Genomic DNA, 24,653 nt, shown 5'->3' with positions numbered 1-24,653 from the left:
CACCCTCCGTCCAAGCCCTCGGAGAAGCTGCTGGTTCACTTCCACTTGCTGGGGGTCTGCGGACGTTTGGACACCTCTAGACACGCTATCTGGTGTTCTGCCTTTCTTATGTGATGTTGGCCCAGTCACTTAATGACAATAACTTCGTCTGCATGAAGTCACAAAGAGTGCTTTGTCGTGATGCCACAGGAGCCTCTAACCATACTCACTGGACACACATTATCTCATTCGAGCCTCATGACAACTCTGCAAGATACTGTTAGTGCACCCACTTTACAGATGAGGAACCTGAGGCTGCAGAGACAGATGGTTATTAATTTCCTAATAATCCCATGGCTAATAAGAACTGGAATTCCAACTAGGGTCTACTAAACTCCGAAGTTCAAGCTCTTCTATAAGGACTTAGAACAGAGATGGTCACTATCCTCACTGTAGAGATGAGGAAACTAGCTCAGAGAGGTCAAAGAACTGGCCAGTGGTTGTACATGTGGAAAGTGGTGCTGCCAGTATGCAAACCCATTTCTTTGACCACCAACCCAATGTTTATTTTGCCAACAAAAAAAGTGAGGAAACCTGAGTAGACCACCTCAGAGATTCCCTCCAGCCGAGATACATTTAAATTCTGGGTTAAGAGAGGAGTCAGGAGAATGGGTGAAAATAAAAAAGCAACTTGGTCTTACTGCTTTGTCTCACACTCCCTCCCTCAGGAAGCCAGAGTGGCTGCCCCAGCTCTGCCCTTTCAGCCTCATCGCATCACCCAGGGAAGGAGACAGTCAACACATTGAGGTGCATTTCAACCCTTGGAGTTTGGACTCCCCAGACCTCACACTGACCACCCCACCACCGCCCAGCAGACTCTTCCCCGAGGAGCCTGTGTCCGCAGTCTCCCCTTACACAGGCGCATCCATGCCCTGACCGTTCGCCCCTCAGTGTGTTGGCAGCGAGAGTGGTCCCCAGGGGAGAGGGTGAGCACACGTGGGTACAGTCGCATCCTTACACACTGGGCCCCACACGGCACCCTCCAATCCCAGCCTGCGGAGCGGGGCGGGGGGCGGCGCAGGAGGCGGTGGCTGGAGACCCCGGCCCCGCCCAGCGCCCCACAGGGACACGCCCCGGGGGAGGAGCTAACGTTTCGCTGGCCCCGCGGGGCTGAGAGCGAACTTCTGCGCCTCCGCCGCCCCCGGGGAGAGACATGGCCCACGAGCGTCCCGCCGGTGCCCTGGAGCCCGAGCTCGTCCAGCGGCTGCTGCTCTCCTGCCGGGAAGCCAAGAAGTCCGCCTACTGCCCCTACAGTCACTTCCCCGTGGGGGCCGCGATCCTCACTCGGGACGGAAGGATCTTCTCCGGTAAGGGCGCCCCGGTCCCCCTCGGCCGCAGCCCGGGCGAGAGGTCGCAGGAGGACGGGAGGGAGGAGGCAGAGCAGAGGGCGGCTCTGGCCGCTCGTGGTTGGGCCAACCCTGTAACGCTGGCATCGCCCCCCCCCCCACTACCCCACCCCCCCGCCCTGCCTGCTGTCCGGGACTGTGGGGCTGAATTCAGGTGCTGCTCAGATGCAGCGACCTTTTCAATTCTTAGAGGACTGGGAAGCCAGAGGTGGGACGGGGAGGGACATGGAAAGGGGAGGCCATAACTCAAAGCTGGGAAACGGCTGATACTTTGTGAGCGCCCCCTCCACGCGTGGCCCTCTGCGAAGGCTTCCAGGTTTCATCACCAAGTCCTCACCTCTCACCCACCCATATGCGTGTTCGGCCCATTTTTCCATAGAGAAACTGAGGCCCAGAGAGAGGGACACGGCTTGCTCAAGGTCACACGGGGCGCTGGTGGTGGAACTCAGGGCTGGTGTCCCCCAAACCCTGCTTTCTTCCCATCACCTACTGGGCGAGGAAGGAAATTGAGGAACCCACCGCCAACACGCAGTGACTCGTTAGCGGAGTTCAGGCCTTGCAGAGTGATCCTGGAGGAAAGAAGCAGAGAGAAGTTTGGGTGACTAGCAATGATCACTGGCCTGGGGAAGGTGGGAACTGGACGATGGGAACTGGAGTCAGCACTAATCGGTTCCTAAGCTCCCTTTCTTTGGTCTGTTGGTTTTCTAGAAGAGCTCACTTGAACAAAAGTTCAGACTTGTTTTTGCTAAGCTAAGAGGCATTCGCATTCAAAACAGAGGGGGACTTCGTGAGGAAGTAGTAGGGAAGCTATGCCCCTCCCCTTCAGAGGGTAGATGAGAATTGGCACAGTGGGATAGATGGGGACACCCAGCACTGCTGCCCAGAATCCGCCTCTACTTGGCAATGGCAGCTGTTTAAAGGGACAGAGGTTCACAGGTGGACATAATCCATGACCTCCAGTAGCCTAAGGCCAGTTGTGAGCCACTGCTCAACTGTGAGTCTGGCTGGGGATCCCTGTCTCCCTTGTATGGTGCCCCCCCCCCCCCCCCCCGCCCCGGGCTCTCCTTGCTGTTCATGTTACCTCTTGTCTTGGAGGTTCTGTCCAGTTTCAGGAGTCACCTGGGTCTTAAACCTCTTTGAGCAGGAGAAGGAACCTTGAGGGAGTGCTAGTATGTGAAAGGATAGTGAAGAATGTTATCCATTAATCCTTATAACCCCTCATGGCAGTTTGAGATCACAGAGAAGTAAATGGAGGCTCACAGGTGCTAAATACCCAAGTCATAAAGTTGGGATTCGAACCCAGAGTTCCCCTGACTCCAAGTTGGCTACTCTGTAGGGAATCAAGACTCTGTGTGTCTGGTGGGAATTCAGACCTGGCCTGGTGGGTCAAATGACTATTAAACATTAACCACCACCACAAACAACATTGCAGCCCACACTGTCCTTGGGCTGCAGGGGTTTGAATGCTGAATCCGCCATTGGCTCTTTCCAAAGCCTCCTTGCATGGATTCATTCATTCAACAAATATTTGCTGAGCACCGTGACGTCCGAGGTAAAGTGCTAAGTACCAGAGATATTGCAGTGAGCACAAATGATGTAATCTCTGCCCCCCCACGGAGGTCTTACACAGATCATGGTTCGAAAGGGGAAGCCTCAACCAATGACTGTGGGAGTGAATGAAGGAGGCGAGCCCGAGTGCAGCCTATTGAAATTGCAGGGAAGAACCTGGTCGTACAGTGGAGATTTAGGGAAGCCTTCTGGGATGGGGCGAAGGCTCTGGACTTAGAGGCTCCTGGGTGTGAATCCTGGAGCTGCTGTTTTACCAGCTGTGTGACCCTGGACATGACCCTTCACCCTAATGTGTCTTACACATTTGTAAACTGAGGATCGTGCACCCACCTTTCTGGATGGCTGTGAAGAGAGCTGGTTTCTGCCCTGATGGTTGGTGCCTGTGCTGATCAGCCATGCAATGCTCAGGTCATGAGCTCATGCCTATAAAATGATTAGCACAGTGTCTGCCCACAGGAAGGATGCCACAAGTAGTGGCAGCTTCTTCTTTTTTTTTTAAGATCTCTTTATTTATTTATTTGACAGACAGAGATCACAAGTAGGCAGAGAGTCAGGCAGAGAGAGAGGAAGGGAAGCAGTCTCCCCGCTGAGCAGAGAGCCGGATGCAGGGGCTCAATCCCAGGACCCTGGGACCATGACCCGAGCCGAAGGCAAAGGCTTTAACCCACTGAGCCACCCAGGCGCCCCAGCTTCTTCTCTTTTAATATTATTATATTATTACTATTGATAATATAACTTATTACTATAAATATATAATAATATATATTATTATATTACTACTATCTGGAGGCAGATTGTGGAGGACTTGTGAAGGCTAAGCACTGAGACGGAGATTTGGTGAGGTAGGAACGAAGGGAACCAGGAACATTATTAAGAAGAGTAACATGAAAACGGAATTCAAGAGCAGTTAGTCTGACAAGTACTCAGGGAGGGCCAAGACAGGAAAGAGTGTCAGGAGGATGATGTCTGTCTTGTTTGCTGACCCGTCCACAGGGCCGGCACATTGACCAGCCTTGATATGTCCTCAGTTAAAAGTTTGTTGAATGCATGAGCGAGTGACTCGAACTAGGACAGTGGTAAGTGGAACAATAAAGAAGGAAGGGCCTGAGAGAAACTGTATGGTACAAGAGGACTGGGCTTTCGGTGAGCAGTACTGGAATGAACGAAAGGAATATGGTTCTAGATCTTCAGCCAGGTAGACCAGGGGAATAATGAGGCACTGGCCAAAGCAGGGAGCAGAAGGCAGAGCTGGGTTGGTTGGTGCTGAGGACATGATGGGCAGGGACCAACCGCTACAGTGGATTGATCGCCCACTTAGTGACTGATCACTTGCTAAGCACTTGGCATTGAAGATCTCTTATGAGATCTTGTATGGTATCTTAGAGCCCCCACATGAAGGGACACAATGACTGTCACATGCACTAGAGCATTTTCAGTTGTAAATGACAGAAACCAATCAGAACCATAATGGGTAAGGGTAGATCTTAACTCAGGGATGGCTGGGCCCAGGAACTCAGATGTCACCATGTCCTTTATCCTTCTGGGTGCTTATTTCTTTCTCTTATCCTCTAGGTGGCTTTCTCCAGGCATCAGGGAACATGAGTGCAGGCAGCCTCTGGTTCACATCCTTAGAGCCTCAAAAGCAGAGAGGCAAGAACTCTTTCTCCACTAGTTGGAGATGGAAAAATTCCAGGGAAGGGCTTTGATTGGTCCTTCTCCAATCACGTGCACATCCCTGAGCCAATCACTGTTGTCATGATAGAGTAGCGCAATTGGTCGAGCTGACTCACACGCACATTGTTCCCAGGGTGGGGTGGGGGGGGTGTGTTACCACAGGAAGGAGTATGGAGGTGCCAGAGCAAAACCCAAACACATGCTCTACAAATGAGGTAACTCAGGTCAGTTCTTTGTGCTGCCCTCTGCCGAAGGGTACATGTGCGGAGGGGGCCTGGGAGAGGGGGACGAAGGGAGGGTGTTTACCAGAATCCCTGAATCTCCTATAGATGGGAAGAGAGGGCAGAGGGTAGTAAGGCAGGGCTCAGAGAGGTGGGGACCTGGAACAGTCAGAGGAAACCTGACATGCGTCATGGGGTGAACTAGAGATGCTCGGGAGACAGAGAGGGTGCGCCTGAATTTAGACATGGAGTTTATTGTTTGGTACGAGACAGGTCTGCCTAGTTCTGTGACTTCTTCCAGCTGTACCTAAGGCCAGCCTCTGTGGAGATTCCCTCCTCGGGACAGCTGGTGCCCCATTTGGTTCAAAAGCAAGTCTGACAGCCTTGCTGTCACGGTCTTGTAATAATGATGCTTCCCCTTGACCCTGGCCAGGGTCTTGTGCCTCTCAAGGATGGGCCACAGGATGGTGACTCATCATGACAATTACCTTCTGTGATCATTGCTGGAGAGTTGCAGGGGAGAGGAGGAGCCCACCAGGGAAGGAGGAGCTGCAGAGGGAGAGGGAGGTGGGGGCACAGAAGAGATGGGGCAACAGGGGGAGTTGGCAGGGGCGGTGGGGTAGCCCGGGGCAGCCAGGGTTTGTGCAATGCCAGATGGGAGGTGGTGGAGGAAAGTCATGGAGACCACTCTTCGCTGGCACCATCCAAAGGATGGGCAAATTTGTCTTTGGGATGGTGGTCTGTCTCCCTCTGCCCCTCTCCCTAGAGGGACTTCAGCACTCTATATCCTCCTTTGCTGTTTGGGCGAAAGCCACTTTACTGGATCAGCTGTAATGAATTCTGGGAGGAACAAACCACATTTCTAAAAAGACACTTAAAGATGTCCTCGTTAATCGCTGAATCCAGCTTGTCTTGGCTTTAACCTTTAAATCTGATCCTTCATGGTCTCCCCCAGACCAGCCCCTGGCCTCCTGGCTCCCTCCCTGGGCTTCCCGTCTCCTCCAAGACTGCTCTCCAAGCCATGCCACCCTCCCCAGCGCACATCCAGGTGAGTCAAAGCAGGCATCTCTAACTGGCTTCCTGTCCTCCCACCCACAGGCTCATCCAGTAGCCCTCTCCAGTGTCCCTCAAGAACAGTTCCTTACAAAGATGAGCGTCACTAAAACCCCTAGCTTCTGTAGTTGAGTTAGAATATGATTCCTCTGTCACAGTGTGTTGCATGTGCAGTGGGTAGGGAGATGGGAAAGTGGTATTTCTTCAAGCACGTGGCCATGACATTTCTTTGGTTCAGTGATTCTCAAATATGGTCCCAGACCTGTGGCCTGGGTACCTCCTGGGAACTTGCAAGAAATGCGAATTCTTGGGGTCTGACCCAGGCCTACTGAAGAAGAAACTCCAGGAGCAGGGCTGAGAAATCCCTTTTAAGAAGCTGTTGAAAAGATACGGACGCTGGGGGCTGGTATGAGAAGGACTGCTCTAACCATACCAAGATTCTTCGGGACGGAGTAAGAGCTGTGCTTTCGAACAAGGCTCTTTTCCCTGCCGGGGGGTGGGGTGGGGGTCAGGCCCACATCCCCTCCTGATAAACTTCCTTCCTTGGTGATAGCTTGATAACCTCTAACCCTCGTCCTGCTGTCAGCGCCAAACCAGCTCTACAGTATGTCCTCACAGAAATGCCATAGAGAAAAAGGACAGTCCTTTGTACCTGACAGGTCAGGATGTGAGTCCAGGCTCCCTGCCAGCAGGCTCAGCTTTTATCTTCTCTAAAATGGGCTCATAATAGTCTCTGCCCTAAAGAGTTATTAAAAGGGTTAACAACATAATACAAATGGAGTGCCAGGCAGGTAAAAGAAAAACAATGAAAGAAAAGATAAAAGAAAGCCATTAGTAATATCTTATAATTCTGGTTCCCTAACTTGCTATCATGTCAGCCTGCACCCGCACGTGCGTGTGTGTGTGTGTGTGTGTGTGTGTGTGTGTGTGTGTGTGTGTGTTTCAGAGCAAAAGTGAAGGCAACACGGAGAATGGTACTGGTTTGCCTGGATGGATGATGACCTGTTTTCTGAGCTGAGGGAAGAAAAAGAAAATTGTCTGGGAAGAAGCTAAGGGCTTTCCTCTTTTTTTTTCCCCTCTTTTTTAATAAGACTAGAAAATTCCACTTGAAGTTGTTCCTTTGCATCTCAGAGATCTAGCACCCAAGTGGGAAAAATTCCACGCATTGGATAAAAAGTAACTAAGGGTCTGGCTGGCCTCATTGTTCCAGGCCCCCCAGGCATTCTGCAGCATGGGGGTGTGGGTGTTCCCTGTCCCCAGGAAGTTAATCTGTGATGAGAGAATGTGACAATAGAGACATTTCTTCAGGAAAGTGTTAAGCAAAGCGATGAAAATTAAAGCAGGATAAATGGATGGAGAGGGTTGGAGGCGGCAGGGGTAGGGGGAGGCAACAACTTGAGCTAGGGTGACCATGGTGGGCTTCTCTGAGGAGGGAACATCTGGGCAGAGACAGGAGTAGAGTGAACCATCTGCACACGGGGGGAAGGAGTTGCAGGCAGTGGGAATAGCCAGTGCAAAGGCCGTATGGCAAGAGAGTGCTTGGCATCCTTGGAGAACAGCTGGAAAGCCAGTGATCCTGAAGAGCCAAAGGAGATGAAGTCCAACAGGTAGGCAGGTTGGGACCAGGTTTTGTGAGGCCTTGTAGGCCCCGGAAAGGATTTCAAAGTGTCTGAAGGGAAGAATCAGAGCCACTGTCACCCTTGTCTAGAAGGAGCAGGTGCTCAGTCACACAGGCCTACCACCACCAAACCCTTGCCTTTATTATCGTTAAATTTTATTTCAATTAATTAGCATGTAGTGTGAATTTCAGAGGTAGAGTTTAGTGATTCATCAGTTGCATAGAACACCCAGGACTCATTCCACCACCTGCCCTCCTTCATGCCCATTCCCCCATTACTCCATCCCCCAACCACCACCTCTCTAGCAATCCTCTGTGTTTTCTCTAGAGTTAAGAGTCTCTTACGGTTTGTCTCCCTCTCTAGTTTCATCTTATTTCATTTCCACCAATTCCAAAATTGACTTTTGTGCAGTTGGTAACAGCAGCTGACCATTGCTGACCCACAGTGCTGTGCCAGGCTGTGTGCTCGTTGCTCTACGTGTGTGATCTACACTCATTCTCACCAAAGTCCTCCGAGGGAGGTGCTATGGCTTTCACTTCATAAATGACGAAACTGACCCTCGAGAAAGTTTTAGTGTCTTTCCCAAACTCTCAGAGCCAGTAGGGCCAAGGGTCCCAGGGTAGAACGGAAACTCGGGGCTCTTTCTACAAAGCCCTGATTCAGCCATGAGTTCTCTTCTAAAACAGTCTCTCAAAAAAATGAATGAATGAATGAATAAAACAGTCTCTCTTCCTTCACTGGCCCTTTTAAATTTTTAGGCACAGTAAGGAAGATTTCTCCATATGAGGCCATTCTGAACTTCAAGTGCAGACACAGGCAATCGTCCTGAGGAAGGAACCTTCTGCCAAACCCAAGATTTCTGTGAATCACGTTTAACAGGGAGAGTGCCCCTGAGTGAGGGAGGAGGCAGGGCTGGGGCGGTTGCCTGACAGGGAAGGATGTAGGGGGAATAAGGCGAGCAAGGATCTTACTCTGGGAGAGGCAGAAGTCATATGCAAGTAGGCCAAAGTCAGCGGAGGTGGGCAGGGCGGGCAAGGGCTTGTTTAGAGGAAGTCATTTCAGGCAGGCACCGGGAACTTGGCTGGGGAGACTAGGTGGGGGAGCGAGCTGCATTCATTCATTCATTTAACTTTTATTGCCCTCGAGAGAGGGCCAGTTATCCGGCTGTAGTGACTCACATGTGAATGCAAAGAAATGCTTGGCCGAAGTCAAAAACACTTGGCGTTCAGTAAATGTCAACCATTGCTTTCAGGGTTGGAAGTCCCTGGTCACTCCTTGTCCCGCAACCCAACTGTATGGACTGACTTCTGGGTAGCCATAAATGACAGATGCCCATCCACACTATTAAACAGAAGGAGGGCATGTTGGCTCCTAAAACTGTGGGAAGAGATGGCGTGTAGCCGGGCCTCGGGGCAACTGCACCAGCCCAGACTCTTTTCTGGCCATCTCTCATCTCAGCTCCCATCTGTTCTTCTGAGTGCCCATTTCCCCCAGTGGTCTCCTCCATAATGAACGGAAACCAGGGCAGCAGCTCGGCCCAAGCCCAAATTCTCAGTCTCCTAGAGGAACTGAAGTTCCTGTGTAGAGAACTGTGATTGGCTTAGTGTGGGTAAGGTGCCTGGCTCTGACTGGCCCAAGGAGTTAGGTGCTCAACTCTGATTGGCCCAGTATGGGTCAGATACTCATCCTTCGACCAATAAAAAGGTCATGTGAGACAAGATGGCAGCTCTCATTTGAACTGTTTGTTGGGAGGGTTGTTGCAGGAGGTGTGGTGACATTCATTCCTCTCCATCTGTTGGACATGAATGCCTGTGATCTTGAGAACCATGATGATGATTAGTGGATCAGATGATTAACTGAACCCCTCCTGAGGCGTCCATTTAAATAATGCACTGACAGAAAATTCTGTGGGGAAAATACATGAGGAAATAATGACCAATTTCCAAATTTGACTATAGTAGGAACCAAATCCTGCATAATCACGTTTAAAAAAAAAAAGTAGTGACTTAGGTAAGGAACAGTCTCAGGTGATGAGACAAATGGAAACATAGTGACTCGCACAAGATGGCTGCTTGCTTCTCTCATCTAACAGACCAAGGATGGGCTGGAGTCTTGGGCATATGGACTGTTCTGCTCTGCTGTGGTCTACGAGGCTGTTCAGTTCAGATTCCTTCTCTCTTGATGTCCTGCCATCCCTAGAGTGGTGTCCACAGCCATGTGTTCAAAACCAGTACACGTCATCACATCCATGTTCCAGCCCCCAGGAAAGGGAAAGATGAGGTGGGGAGCAAACAATGGCCCCATAAAGATGTCATCTGGAAGTTGCGCCCACCACTTCTGCTTGTATCTTAATTGATTAAAACAACAAGACTCTAGGAAACCTTCCAGTGAGGCTGGGAAATGTGGTCTCTTGGCTGGGTAGTCACATGTCCCACTCAACTCCAGTGGCTTCTGTTGGGACAGTGAACCCTGGGAACAATTACTCTTTGCCACAGGACTACCTGTGGCCTGTCAGTATCTGTGTACATCCTTCTTTCCACATGTAGGACCCACTTACCACCTTCTTAAGAGAGGCGACCCAGGGGCACCTGGGTGGCTCAGTGGGTTAAGCCTCTGCCTTTGGCTCAGGTCATGATCTCAGGGTCCTGGGATCGAGCCCCACATCAGGCTCTCTGCTCGCAGGGAGACTGCTTCCCCCCCCCCACCGCCTGCCTCTTTGCCTACTTGTGATTTCTCTCTCTGTCAAATAAGTAAATAAAATCTTTAAAAAAAAAAAAAGAGAGAGAGAGAGAGAGAGAGAGGCGACCCGAAGTCCCCACCCAGTCACGGCATCCAGCTCCAAGAGTGGAATCCCAGGGCTGTTCAGTCTCCTTCCTGAGATGTGGATGTGGTCCTGTTGGCCTAGTGGCCCAAAATCTAAAAGTAATCACCCACACACCAGTTCCCACTCACTCCCACAATATTCAGTGCAGAGAAGAAGCAGGAAAGAGTAGGAAAGAATAACCACTATCAAATCTTCTGATCAGAAAAAGAAAGAACAGGGAGCACACAGTGGCCACCAGTCCATGCAGTTATCAGTTCTGCTGGGCAAGAAGTGTGAAGGCTCCCTGCCCTGGTACACACTCTCTTACCTTTCTACCCTGAGGGTAACTGTCCACTCTCTACGGTGGCCCCAGGCTTTGCCCTCTGGGAGCTGCTTCCTTGACTATCCTAACCTCAGCCACACATCTGAAGTGCGTTTGGGGGAGAATTCCCCCCATTTTGGGTGCATACAACTCTCTCAGCTCACTTCTGACGGTGGGGTTTTGGGGACCCAAGGGTTTCTTTTGGGATTAAACAATCACAGGATTTTACAGAGCAGACTTTTGGCTTCTCTGGGCTAGCCAGTTCTGTGAAACACTTAGAAACCTCCTGGTTTATTTGCTTCCAGTCTCTTCCATACAAGAGTACCATACTCAAAGATCCTTTCTGGGCATAGTTCTTAAGCCTACCAACTCCCTTTTTTTAGTAACTGGCTTCCCTGTTTGGCCCATCCCTGCTGCGTTGTTTTGATAATGGCCCCCTTGAGGCCCCAAAACAATAGACTGGGTAAGAAGGTGTCACTCTTCATCAGATCTTTGCCATGGGGCTGATTCCCAATTGTCAGGTAGTAAATCCTAATGGTATGTAGCACAGTCTGCTTCTCAGGTTATTAAAGGATGCGGCGTTACCAAATAACCTGCCACAGAGTAACAAGGGCCATCAGCTTTCCACAGGGCCATGTCTGTTTTCCCATTCACGTCACCCAACTGCTAAGCCAAGGCCATTTTTTTTTTTTTCTTAAGGTTTTATTTCTTTTGTCAGAGAGCACAAACCAGGGGAGTGGCAGGTCAAGGGAGAAGTAGGTAGAGGGAGAAACAGGCTCCTAAAAAGCCAGGCACCCAATGCGGGACTTGATCCTAGAACCTTGGGATCATGACCTGTGCAGAAGGCAGACACAACTGACGGAGACACCCAGACGTCCCAAGACTATGTATTTTAGATGTTTGTTTTTTCAAGGCTGCATTTCACTCTCATTACCAACTTCTCTATCAGTTAGGTGTAGGTTAAAGCTGCTGTAACAAAAAGTCCCAAACACAATGACTCCAACATGACAGGATTCTCTTTTATTCTCACATAACAACTCAGAGTAGACAGTTGTGCCAGGGCAAACAGGTGATTCAACTCTGCTGCATGAGTTGGACCAGGGTCCCGAGTGCCTTCTGTCCTGTTGCTTCTCCATCCCTATGACCATAAAGGACACAGCCAGAGCTGTCCCAACTCCCCCCAGCCTGGAGAACATAAAAGAAAGGAGCAAAAGGCTATCCATCTCTTTACCAAAAATGTGATCCTGAAGTTTCCCATCTCGCTTTGGGCCACACCCGCTGACCAAAACTTAGTCGCACGGTTGTACTGTGCTGCCGAGGTATCCAGCAAATACGGTCTCTAGCTGAGCGGCCGTGTGAGCAGCCATATTGGCTTACGTACTTACTTCTTACTTAAAGCAAGAAGGAGAGGGGCACCTGGGTGGTGGTTAAGGCTCTGCTTTGGGTCATGATCTTCGGGTCTGGCATGGTCAGGTCGTGATTTCAGGGTTCTGAGATCGAGCCCCACATCAGGCCCCCTACTCAGTGTTTCTCCCTCTCCCCCTCCTCCCTCTCTCCCCACTTGTGCATGGGTGACTCACACCTGTCCGTGCTCTCTCTCGCTAATAAATAAATAAAATATTTTTTTAAAAAAGGAAGAAGGAGAAAATAAATCCTGGGGAGCAATTGATAATCTCTGCCTCAGAAAGAAAGGCAAGCCATGAAGAGTGACACAGACCACATCCCGACAGTCAGGGGGAAGCCCACTTTCTGCAGCGATTATCTCTGTGAAAATGGGGAGTTTGTTAGTCAGTCAGTCTGGCTATGCCAGTGTTTTGTGTCCTGGGAACAGGCTTTGCCCATTGTTCCCCAGGGACGCTCCTGGGAGGGACACTGGGGAGGACTCTCTGACTGTGGGCTCTGCCACCAAGCAGCCGGCCGCCCCTTGGAGGGCTGGGATTGCCTGAAGGCTTGTGCAATCACAGACACCTTTTGCAAAGCTTGGGAGTTCCTTGTTTGTTAGTGTGTTGGATTTGACAGTTTGTTTTGTAACACAACTCAAATAGCATTCACTTGAACTCTGAGAGCTGGTAAACACCACCAAAATTTTGCCCAGACCCAATCGTTGAACCTTCTGTCTCTTAGATCCAGGGCTGGGGGAGCTCTGCTCAGCCTCTTAAGCCGTGGCATCTCCCTTGACCTTGACCTTTGCTGGGGAGGTGGGTCTGTGCTGCCCCTGCTCCCAGGCTATGCTTCAAGATGGAGGTATTGGGTGAGTGACAAGGGTCGGAATGCTGGGAAGGGCCATAGCAGTAGCAGGGGTTCACCGAGTCTCCCAGTGCTTCCTGTCAAGCTGTCCTCTCTGAGTAATAGTGTTCTCCCTGCGTTGGAATGGGGCAAGCCTCTTCCGCAACACCTGCCACAGGAAGTGGTTCTGCTGGAAATGCCACTGGGTTTTCCTCTCTTCTCAGGGTGCAACGTAGAAAACATCTGCTACCCGTTGGGCGTCTGTGCGGAGCGGACGGCAATCCAGAAGGCAATCTCAGAAGGACACAGAGAGTTCAGGGCCATCGCTATCTCCAGGTAAGGGGTGGGAAAGGAAGGTTGCAGCCATATGCATCCATCCGTTTGGCCAATGCTAACCACACGCATGTTATCCATCCGTTCATTCATCTAACACATTTATTCTGTACTTCCTATGTGCCAGGTACTGTCGGGCTTGACTGAGTGCTGAGAATAAAAAGAAAAATCAGAAATGGACTCTGCCCAGGATGCCTGGGATGGTTCAGTCAGATAGGCAACTGCCTTCAGCTCAGGTCATGATCTCAGGGTCTTGGAATCAAGTCCTGCATCGGGCTCCTTGCTCAGAGGGGAGCCTACTTCTCCCTCTGCCTGCCACTTCCCCTGCTTGTGCGTGGTCTCTCTCTCTCTCCCTCCCACAAATAAATAAATAAAACCTTTAAAAAAAAAAAATGAAATGGACTCTGCCCTCAGTGAGCCCAGAGCAGATAAACAACCAAAGTATCTTTAGCTTAAGGGTAGGTGTGGTTTTTGTTCTAATAACAGCGCAGACTACAACAGGATGCCCACAAGCCACAACAGAAAGGCAGCATAGAAACCTAAAACTGGAGGGACCTAAGAATCACCTGATATAGACTCCCTGGCCACGACCCCATTTTACAGATGGACGAACAGGCCCAGCGAGGTTGGGTGACTTCCCTGGGAATTCGTGGCAAAGCTGGGAGGATCCCAGATCTCTGCAGCCTCACTCTGGGCTCATTCCACGCCACCATGCTATGCCGAGACGTCAAACACCCTTCCCCACTCTCATTGAGCTGCCTCAGGGATCCCTCACTGGGAGAGGTGACTGCTACACTTGGCATTCCCCACCTCTGAGTGCCAGGAAGCAGGCTACCAAGACAAGCTGGTGGGGTGACAGCCAGGTCAACCCGGGTTGCAGTTCACACTAATCAGATTCCATTCGGGTCCCGACTGAACAAAAGCATTAATCAACTCTCTGTACATGCTCCAACGTAAATAACCAGGTTCCTGCAGCCACTCCGGAAAACAGCATGGAGGTTCCTCAAAAAGTTGAAAATAGAGCTACCCTATGACCCAGCAGTTGCACTACTGGGTATTTACCCTAAAGATACAAATGTAGTGATCCGAAGGGGCACATGCACCCCAATGTTTATAGCAGCAATGTCCACAATAGCCAAACTATGGAAAGAACATAGATGTCCATCAACAGATGAATGGATAAAGAAGATCCAGTGTTGGGGTGCCTGGGTGGCTCAGTGGGTTAAGGCCTCTGCCTTCGGCTCAGGTCATGATCCCAGGGTCCTGGGATCGAGCCCCGCATCGGGCTCTCTGCTCAGCAGAGAGCCTGCTTCCTCCTATCTCTCTCTGCCTGCTTCTCTGCCTACTTGTGATCTCTGTCAAATAAATAAATAAAATCTTTAAAAAAAAAAGATCTGGTATATATATATATATACATATATATATATATCCACACACATATACACACACACACATACATATACACAGTGGAATACTATGCAGCCATCAAAAAACCCCAAATGAAATCTTGCCATTTCCAATGACATGGCTAGAACTAGAGGGTATTATGCTAAGCGAAATAAATCAATCAGAGAAAGACATTTATCCTATGATCTCACCGATTTGAGGAATTTGAGAAACAAGACAGAGGATCAGCGAGGAAGGGAGGGAGAAATGAAACAAGGTGAAAGTGAAACCGGAGAGGGAAACAAACCTTAAGAGACTCTTGGTCTCAGGAAACAAACTGAGGGTTGCTGGAGTGGAGAGGGATGGGAGGGATGGGGGTGCTGGGTGATGAACATGGCGGAGGGTATGTGCTACGGTGAGTGCTGCAAATTGTGTAAGACTGATGAATCACAGACTCACCCTTGAAACAAAGAACACATTATATGTTAATTTAATAATAAATAAATAAATATCAAGGTTCCTACATGTGGACCCTCACAGAACATTCACTGAGTTCTTGTCATAGGTCATAGGATAGCTCTGTTGGCCCCAGACCTAGGCAAGGTGGCGTCAGGATTTGAGCACAAATGGGTTCTTTCACTCCCTCAGACCCTGTTCCCCTTCCGGTTTGATGGTGAATTGCTCTTGTGTGCACCTTTGCATTGTCTGAGGACAAGTTCTCTTTTATTACTCTTTTTTTTTTTTTCCAAGATTTTATTTATTTATTTATTTATTTGGGAGGAGTGCGAGTTGGGGGAGGGAGAATCTCCAGCAGACTCCCTGCCGAGCGTGAAACCCCACACAGGGCTCAATGTCATGACCCTGAGATCATGACCTGAGCCCAAATCAAGAGTCCAGGAGGCTTAACCCATGGAGCCACCCAGATGCCCCCAAGAGAGTTTTCTCAGCAGAGTAATGGTGTGGGGGAGATGCCACAGGAAATGTTTAATCTACCCAGAGAGCGACTGCGAGGCTGACCGGACGTTGGTCTTTCAGGACCTCCAGGTGCCTGGGTCACAGACGAGGAGTGCACTACCCCTCCCTCGTGGTGGCCCTGCAGGGCCTTGTGGGCAGAAACGCAGGGACTTAGCACAATGCCCTGCAGGGGCCACATGGTAGAAACAACCCCCGTTTCTTTCTTTCTTTTTTTTTTTTTAAGATTTTACCTATTTATTCGACAGACAGAGATCACAAGTAGGTAGAGAGGCGAGCAGAGAGGGAGAGAGGGGAGGAAGCAGGCTCCCTGCTGAGCAGAGGGCCCGATGCAGGGCTTGATCCTATGACCCTAGGATCATGACCTGAGCCGAAGGCAGAGGCTTTAACCCACTGAGCCACCCAGGTGCCCCCAAGCCCCTGTTTCTTTATAGGATCCTAAATTTTGCCTCAGTCTGGCCCCGAAGTGGACCAGGCTATTGAAGTCTATTTTCCTGAGCGACTGGAGCCAAGGGGGGCTGACGGAGAAGGGCCCAGCTTCCCAGAGCCTTCCCTTGTCACCAAGGTCTGTCCTGGCTCCCCTTCAGCTTAGGGAGGAATAAATGAGGCTGTGCTGGGAACATTTTGTGCAGATGAGCAGAGCTCAGGATGTGGATTACACTTAATTTAAAAGCAGGGTGTGGGGAAATAACTCATACAAAGCTGATCCAAGAAAATAATGGTATTCTGGGTGAAAAAGAGGCCAAAGTCAACAAAAGAAGATAAGAAAAAGGACTGGGTATCACTAGTGATGATTAGCAAATGTCCTTATTTACATTAAACCTGCATTTTTCTAGCACCCAACTGCTCTGCTCCAGGGATCCAGCCTGTCCCAGCGTCCCTGAGCCAGAAATGCAGCCATTATTACATTAATGACTTGGTAAATTGGGTGCGTGGGTTTGCAGAATGAGTGGAAAGTGCCAGCTCTCTTGTTAACACTGATGGGTGTGAACAGTTTCAGAGAGCCCCTTCGAGAGCTCCAGGACGTGTGGAGCTCCAGAGTGTGGAGCCCAGGATGGGATTTTGCTAACAGGAAGCTAAGCTTGTCCCAGGATGGGCCCCAGTGTAGGCATCAAAGGCGATCGGTTTCCAGCCCGTCGCATCTGATAAGGATGGTCCTAGCGTGTGAGCAGAATCAGCACAAATACAGAAACTGTTGATCCCAGCACAAAGTGGGAGAGGTCGATGTCCCGCTGCACCAACCATATTTCGGGGCGTGTCTTCTCCCAAGCTTTCGATTCTTACTCTTGACAGGAAGATTGAGTAATGGTTAAAAACCCTGGTTCCGAGGTTAGTGAGACCTGGGTAACCCTGTTTCACTGCTTTTCGTCCCTAGCATGGAGAAGATTGACACACACACCCTGGGCTGTCACCACGCGACAGGAAGTGATTTCTGTACAGGTCCTGGCAGAGTATGCAACAAATCACAGCTACTGTTTTCACTTTATCCTTATGACTTTTGCAAGCTGCAAAACTCCCAAAGGCAGAGCCCGCAAATCCTGGATTCAGATTTTGATCCTGCTAGCTCTGTGACCTTGGGCAGGTCATGTCATCTTCCACGACCTATAACATGAGGATGATAAGACTACCAACATAGCCCCTACCTTATGGGGTTGTTAAGGGATTAAATGAGTTCGTGTCCCTGAAGTCCTTAGCACAGGAGCCCAGCACAGAGAAGTGCAACATAAGGGGAAGCCAGTACTGTTACCAGGCTCTCTCTCAGCCTAAGAGCTATGTTGCCTAGAAGTGATTTCTTCTGACCTTTGAAGCCAAAGCCAAGTCCAACTTCCTGGTTGAATGCATGTTCACCCACCCCCTTGAAGACCCTAATGCCGGTCACCTTGTCCAGGGAACTGTCCTTTGGATAGCTGGCCATGCCTATCACAAGACTGAGAAAGGGAGGGGTGAACTTGGCAGAGGCCAGATTATACAAGGCCTTACAAGGCATGGAAGGGAGGCTGAATTTCAATCAGAACTCCTCTACCATGGTCCTTTTTTTTTTTTTTTTTTAAGATTTATTTATTTTAGGGGAGATGACACAGAGAGAAGGGGAGATGGAGAGGGAGAGAATCCGAAGCCGACTACCCGCTGAGTGTGGAACCTGACGTGGGGCTCAATCTCACAACTCCGAGATCATGACCTGTGCCGAAATCAAAAGTCAGAGGTTCAACCAACCGAGGCACCCAGGGGCCCCCGTCCTCTCCCATGGTCTTAACCACAGCCTGCCTGTTTGGAAGTATTAACATTCAGACTTTATCTCCTCTTCCAGACAGTAAGATCCCTGAAGATAGAGATTCTCCAATTGGTCTTTGTTGCTCCTTTCCCGTGCCTGCCTGGTATGGTCAACATGTATGGGAAAAAGTAAAAAATAACACAGAATCCAGCCTCCAAAGAGCTTCTGGAAGGCTCTGGCTGCAACACCCATCACCTGGTAATCATAAGGGTTCATTTGGCTCAGTGTGCATCCTGGGTCACAGGTCCCTACCCTCTCACATCCCCGTGGCCTTTTGTTCTGAAGCTGGAAGCCTGCTCAGAAAGGACTCACCTTTCCATGCAGCAGAACCTTTCTTTGGAATCCCACATATGAAAGGGAGTTACGAGGATTCAATGAAATAACACATTATCACTGTCTCTTCCCTCAGCTGCTTTATGCCATCCCTACCATCTGTGTCTATCTCCACCTCATGCATTGTTGGTTGGTTCGTTAGTCAATTATCTGGCTTCTCTCACTAGTCCTGACTCCCGAGTGCAATGAGTTTTGTCTGTTTTGCTCATTGCTATATCCCCAGTGCCAACAGGGCCTGGCACAATGCACCAATAAACATTTGTCAGTTAAAATGAGATAATTCATTTAAGTGCTTTGCAGGATGCCTGGAACCCTCCAGGCACATATTAAATAATATGGTAATCATTGCCAACATATATATGATAAGTTAATTTTAAATTATATGTAAGTTATATATAATAAATCTGTATGAGGAGGTACTAAAATGAAGACAGAGCTAATATGTGTAAAGGAATGAGTGCCCAGTAGTATAGGCAGTAGTGATACGTGTAGACCACTCTAAGGTTTACAAAGCCCTTGGCACACTTTTTTTTTTTTTAAGATTTTTTATTTATTTATTTGACAGAGAGAAAGATCACAAGGAGGCAGAGAGGCCCGCAGAGAGAGAGGGGGAAGCAGGCTCCCTGCTGAGCAGACAGCCTGATGTGGGGCTCGATCCCAGGACCCTGAGATCATGACCTGAGCCGAAGGCAGAGGCTTAACCCACTGAGCCACCCAGGCACCCTGCCCTTGGCACACTTTATCTCATTTTGTCTTCCAGCATTCCTGCAAAGTAGGTGCCATGATTCCCTACATGTTACAGGCAAAGAAATGCACATTGAAAGGGTTAAAATGACTTGGTTAAAGTCACACATGGTTAGCGAAAAGAGGAGCCGACCAAAAACCAAAACTGAAGTCCTGTGTCCTTGCAGAGCTCTCTCAGAGCTGTGGGTCTAGAAGAGCAAGGACGATGGTGGTAGCGGACATAACCGCTGGTGCTCCAGCAGGCTTGGCGGTCCCTACTGTTAAACTCACCTTCCTTAAGTGCCACTCCTCATCCTGCTCAAAGCTAGAGGACTGCCTGTAGGTGGCTCCTTTCTGAGAGGCCAACCCTTGGCTGTAAGCATCTCTTCCCTAGACTTCTCAGATGCCAAGAGCCTGTTTTACCCTTTGACTCACATGTCTTATTTTTTTTCATGCCACAGGGCCTTCGCACATACTATTTCTGTTGCCTGCAGCACAGAAAAACATGGGGCTTCGGCCTAGCATCTCTGTTAGTTATTTCATTTCACTGAACCTGTTTTCTTGCAGATAAAATGGTCATTCTGACACTCAGGTTGCACTGAGAATTCAAAGAAATAATGGACAGCCAATGCCTGGTACAGATCTTGGCACACAGTAGCTGCTTGCTAATGGCGACTTAGGAATGCTCCATTTCCTCCAAGGACAGGACCAAATGCCATCTCCTCCACAAAATATTCTCTATTGTTCCCCTGTCAGGGATCGTCTCCTCTTAGAGTACGTTCTTACCGCGTTTTGTTTAAAATGATAATTCATCCAGGTGTCTGCTTGTTCACTGGGCTGAGCAGACTCCTGAAGGCCAGACATATTCCTCTTAACCTTTGTGTCCCTGGAGTGTGGGTGACAGTGAGTGTTTTGTGTCCCCGGAGTGTGGGTGACAGTAAGTGCTCACTAAACGTTTCCCAAAGGCACTGATGAAAACCACAAGCCTCTGGTTGGAAACTGCCTGGTGGGGTGGGGTGTGACCTCATCCAGAGCTGGGCAGAGCCTCAGGGCCTGATCTCCACAGCTGTCCTCATGCCTCAGGAGAGACTGATCCGGGTTTGATTCTCTGTCCCCACAGTGACCTGCAAGATGACTTTATCTCACCCTGCGGAGCCTGCAGGCAAGTCATGAGAGAGGTAAGCACCTTGCCTTTCTGGAAAAGGTACACCAGGTGTGTCCCTGGCGTCCCTGGCCTCCCAGGCTGCCAGCCAGGACACATAGCTACCATCCTGTGTGCCCTGTTGGCCGACAAGCTTGCCCAAGCTTGCATGAATCGCTGGAAATTATTCCTTCACACAACAGCCACTGGAGTGTCTGCTGTGTGCTGAGCACTGAGCTAGGGCTGGGGAGACAGCAGCGAGCAGACAAGCCAGGCCTTGTCCTCATAGTTCACAGTCTAGTGCAAGAGACAGACAACAAACAAGGAGCAAAATAAACAGTTTCTGAGAATGATGAGGGCTATGGAGAAAAGAGTGCAGAGAAAGGAATCCGAGGTCAACAAACACTGGTCCAGGGCAAATCCAGCCCCGTCCCTTTACTATTGTAAATAAAGTTTTATTAGCACACAGCCCCGTCCATTCCTGTACGTTTTGTCTGTAGCCGCTTTGGCCCTACAACAGCACAGCTGGACAGTTACAAGGAAGCCCTGTGGCCTGCAGAGTCTAAAATAGTTCCTGTCTGGCCTGTTACAGAAAAATAGTTTGCCCACCGCTGCTTTAGATAGCCAGGAAGGGCCTGTCTTGGAGGAGGACATCAGTGCAGAGATATAAATAATTAAAAATGAGGCAGACAAAGGTCTAGAGAAGATTTCCAGGCAAAGGAAGCAGCATGTTTAGTGCCCATACACTTGGTGAGTTTGATTAAGTCGTGAGAGGGCCAAAGAGGCTATAACAGTGAATAAGGAGGAGAAATGATGGGACTGAGGGCCTTATAGGCCATGGGACAGAGGGTACACTGGATTCCAAAAAGAAAGGGAACTGAATTGTGCCCTTAGAAATGGTGAAAAGCATGGGGTGCCTGGGTGGCTCAGTGGGTTAAGCCTCTGCTTTCGGCTCAGGTCATGATCTCAGGGTCCTGGGATCGAGCCCCGCATCAGGCTCTCTGCTCAGCAGGGAGCCTGCTTCCCCCTCTCTCTCTCTCTGCCTGCCTCTCTGTCTACTTGTGATCTTTCTCTCTGTCAAATAAATAAATAAAATCTTAAAAGAAAAAAAAAGGAAATGGTGAAAAGCAGATTCGATGAGTTCTTAATCTGGCTCAGTGGTAAGTTTTTTTGTGCTTATATGTACATTTGGGGAGTGTCAGTAGCTTTCCCAAGCTCCCCAAGAGGTCTGTGTCCCCCAGAGTCCCCAAAAGGTTAAAGCCACTGGCCTGGAGAATCCCACAGGCCCTTGAACTTCCCGGTGACATCATTAGCCCTTCTAAACACAGCATCTCATTTCATCTTGACCCCAGCCTATCAGGGAAGTGGTGGGGGGGGCGTTACTCCCACTTCCAGAGAAGTAAAACGGCCTGCCGAAGGACATGCAGTCAGATGGTGGCGAGCTGGCGTTCATGGTCAGTTCAGGCTCACTGCTCCTCATGGCCGTCTCCCTGCCTTTGTGGGTCTATAAACAAGACCGATTCCCTTGGGCCCTGGGGGAGATATAACGGTGCTTTGCAGACTAGGAGAACAGGAGCGCCTGGTGCCCTGGAGATGTCTGCTTTTGGAGCTGTTTACACCCTGGGAGAGAAGGGGCTGTTTGCTTTCATTTGCTTTTGTGCCCCGGGGTTTCAAAGCATTGCCTTTCGTGCAGACAGCTCCGTTGTTTTTCTGCTTCTTACCAGGCCTGCAAACCAGGCGGAGTTAGCAGCACACGGTTCCTCAGTTCAGATGCAAATGCCGCCATAAAGGCATTGAATCCACAATATGGACTCCTCTCACGTTCCAGGGGCAGAAATGGCTGCCCAGCACCTTGTGTCCAAGGCCATGTGAGGAAACCACATCAGGGTGCCAGCTCCCTGGCTCCCCAGGCCCCAGCTTAGGCCAACTGCTCATTGCTGTTTTCCCCAAACAGATTAGATGTTGGCAAATGAGAGAAGGTGAATTTAAAAAAGCTAAAGGAGGGAGAGGCAGAACTGAAATCAATAATGCAAATAACAAATGATGAAGCTTGGGGGCCGAGGATGGGGCGCTCGGACTCGCCACCACTCAGGTTTCATCCATACCCTCAGGCAGAGCCTGCCAAGCAGAAAAATCTCCTTCCTTAAAGCATTAATTAAAAAAAAAAAAAAAATCCAGGGCGCCTGGGTGGCTCAGTGGGTTAAAGCCTCTGCCTTCGGCTCAAGTCATGATCCCAGGGTCCTGGGATGGAGCCCCGCATCGGGCTCTCTGCTCAGCGGGGAGCCTGCTTCCCCTCCCACCTGCCTGCCTCTCTGCCTACTTGTGATCTTCGTCTGTCAAATAAATAAATAAAATCTTTAAAAAAAAAAATCCAGACACTGATCATGCCCCGTAATAATGTGATTCAGACAGAAGCATGGAAAGCCATTAGGCTACTCAACACCAGTCAGTAAGAATGGCTTCCATTAACTGAGCACCTGCTGTGTCCAGGCACTATGTCCAGTGCCTTCTGTCCGTCATAAGTCTCACAACGCACGGCCGGGCCGAGCCCCAGTTTGCTGACTCCAGCTCTGGGGCCCTGCATCATGCACAGCTGTCTTCCTGCCCGGTACTTTCTTCTGTTCTTTTTTTTTTTTTTTAAGATTTTTATTTATTTATTAGACAGAGAGCTAGAGAGAGAGAGAGCACAAGTAGGCAGAGAGGCAGGCAGAGGGAGAGAGAGAAGCAGGCTCTGCTGAGCAGGGAACCCGACGCGGGACTCCATCCCAGGACCCTGGGATCATGACCCAAGCCAAAGGCAGCTGCCCATCCAACTGAGCCACCCAGGCGCCCCACTTTCTCCTGTTCTTAAAGTCATTTCACACATCAAGATGCTGAGCCCCAGAGGATCGGATCATTTGCCCAAGATCAAACATCAAGCAAGTTTTAGCTCCTGAGAGTAGAAGAGAAAGATGGGGAGACAGATCTGAGCTAAAATTTCTTCTTTGCTGGCTTTACCCTCTTAAGTGTAAAGTGGGGGTATGATAGCACGAACCACAAGAGCAGAGAGTAAAATCATGCATGGGCAGTATCTGGTGTGTAGTGAGCCGGGCGTGCACCTACCTGCTCGTGCTTGGGAGGAGTGGAGGACATGCTGGAGGGAAGCAGGGTTTTAGTTGTCGAATTTCCTGGCAGGAGGAGGTCTGGCCCTGGGGGTTACTGTTCCTATAAAGCCCCGGGCAAGTCTCATCACAGAACAGAGCGCTTACTGCTCCTTAACAAAGTGCTGAGCACTGTTTTAATTGCTCAGTGGGCATTCTTGCATTGGCTCTGTCCTCAAGCTCTCTGGGCCAGGTATGATGACTGTCATCCCCACTTTACAGATGAGAAAACTGAGGCACAGAAAAGACCATTCTGCAGCTAGAGTCAGACTCAAATCAAGGTCAGTCCTAACCCCTCGGGCACGCTACCTCCCTCATGATGGCTTTGCTTCTTTTTCCAGTTTGGCACCAACTGGGCTGTCTACATGACCAAGCCAGATGGCACCTATGTTGTCAGGACAGTCCTGGAGCTGCTGCCTGCCCCCTTCGGGTCCCTAGGCTGGCAAAAGATCCAGTGAGTTCGGGAAAATGCCCACTGCCTGGAAGAGCCTGGGTTTCCACATGTATTTAAGGGGACAGCTGCCCAGAGAACTTCACGAAGATGTTCTTACAGTCCTGGAGACATCTGCCACGTGGACAGGGCTGGGCAGAGATGTCTTTTCCAAATGACACTCGAGCGCGGAGATCTTCACTGAAGCAATAAAGGGTTTCATTCCATCCTGGGCCAACATCCCTCCTGGCAACCCACCTTATCCTTCCTGGGACAGGAGCACCCATCCCTTCCTTTCCTTCCCAAGGGCCATCTTTAAAATTCCAGCCAAGTCTGGACTGCTTCCCCGTCAGCCTTCCCAAGGTTCTATACTGTTCTGAGCGACTTTTCTAATTATAGACTTCACAGAGTGCATGTTTTGCTCCGTCTCTGTCATTGTTCACAACTCTAAGGGTGACAGAGTGATTTGTCTTTCTAGAAAGACCTGGACACTTTCTGCTAGGGGAAAGTGGGACCGTGTACCCTTCGGTGTGGAGAGCTGGGTTTTCAGGCAACTTGCTCCTCCGGATGGGAGGCCCCACTGGGCTGGGCCAAACTGCCAGTGACCATTTCTAGAGTCTATTTTGGACTCAGGGTAGACCTGAGCACCTCTGGATGCTGTCCCCCTCTCCACGGCTGTATCTGAGTGATTCCAAAGTATAAGGGGAAAGGCAGGAGTTCGTCTAGACAGAGTAAAAATGTATCTCTGGGGGTACCTGGGTGGCTCAGTGGGTTAAGCCTCTGCCTTGGGCTCAGGTCATGATCCCAGGGTCCTGGGATCAAGCCCCACATCGGGCTCTCTGCTCAGCAGGAAGCCTGCTTCCCTTCTTCTCTCTGCCTGCCTGTCTGCCTACTTGTGATATGTCTGTCAAATAAATAATAAAAATAAAATCTTTAAAAAAAAATGTATCTCTGAAGACCGACTGTGTGGTACTTCCCTATGGATTCTTTTTTCTTTTCTTTCCTCTTTTTTTTTTAAGACTTTATTTATCCATTTGACAGCTACACAGCA

The 24,653-nt window shown here is 49.8% G+C and overlaps 1 protein-coding gene across 3 annotated transcripts; it reads left to right on the top strand.

The window, feature by feature from the left end:
- The first annotated feature begins 1,147 nt into the window (after positions 1-1,147).
- LOC111154903 (cytidine deaminase) lies at positions 1,148-24,016 on the top strand. 3 transcript variants are annotated; one of them, XM_022514853.1, is made up of 5 exons: positions 1,148-1,346; positions 5,805-5,897; positions 13,097-13,208; positions 20,012-20,069; positions 23,514-24,016. In XM_022514853.1, exons 1-5 carry the CDS (start codon positions 1,193-1,195, stop codon positions 23,628-23,630), a joined length of 534 nt encoding a protein of 177 aa, XP_022370561.1. In that variant the 5' UTR covers positions 1,148-1,192; the 3' UTR covers positions 23,631-24,016. The 3 variants fall into 3 exon arrangements, with proteins under 3 accessions (XP_022370561.1, XP_022370562.1, XP_022370563.1); XM_022514854.1 differs by lacking the exon at positions 5,805-5,897; XM_022514855.1 differs by lacking the exons at positions 20,012-20,069; positions 23,514-24,016 and adding an exon at positions 13,333-13,452.
- Positions 24,017-24,653: the final 637 nt, after the last annotated feature.

Source organism: Enhydra lutris, unplaced genomic scaffold (genome assembly GCF_002288905.1).
Source record: "Enhydra lutris kenyoni isolate GAN:26980312 unplaced genomic scaffold, ASM228890v2 scaffoldscaffold38, whole genome shotgun sequence".
In the NCBI taxonomy this organism is placed as follows: domain Eukaryota; kingdom Metazoa; phylum Chordata; class Mammalia; order Carnivora; family Mustelidae; genus Enhydra; species Enhydra lutris.
The sequence above is the reverse complement of the archived record's forward strand: the minus strand, read 5'-3'. Positions and strand labels throughout refer to the sequence as shown.

What these genes read in the sequence shown, in the direction of transcription:
- LOC111154903 (XM_022514853.1), top strand. Translation starts at nt 1,193, where the DNA reads ATGGCCCACGAGCGTCCCGCCGGTGCCCTGGAGCCCGAGCTCGTCCAG. An exon ending in CCTCCCCAGCGCACATCCAG is followed by an intron (nt 5,898 to 13,096) that starts GTGAGTCAAAGC and finishes CTCTCTTCTCAG; the next exon opens with GGTGCAACGTAGAAAACATC. An exon ending in AGGGCCATCGCTATCTCCAG is followed by an intron (nt 13,209 to 20,011) that starts GTAAGGGGTGGG and finishes CTGTCCCCACAG; the next exon opens with TGACCTGCAAGATGACTTTA.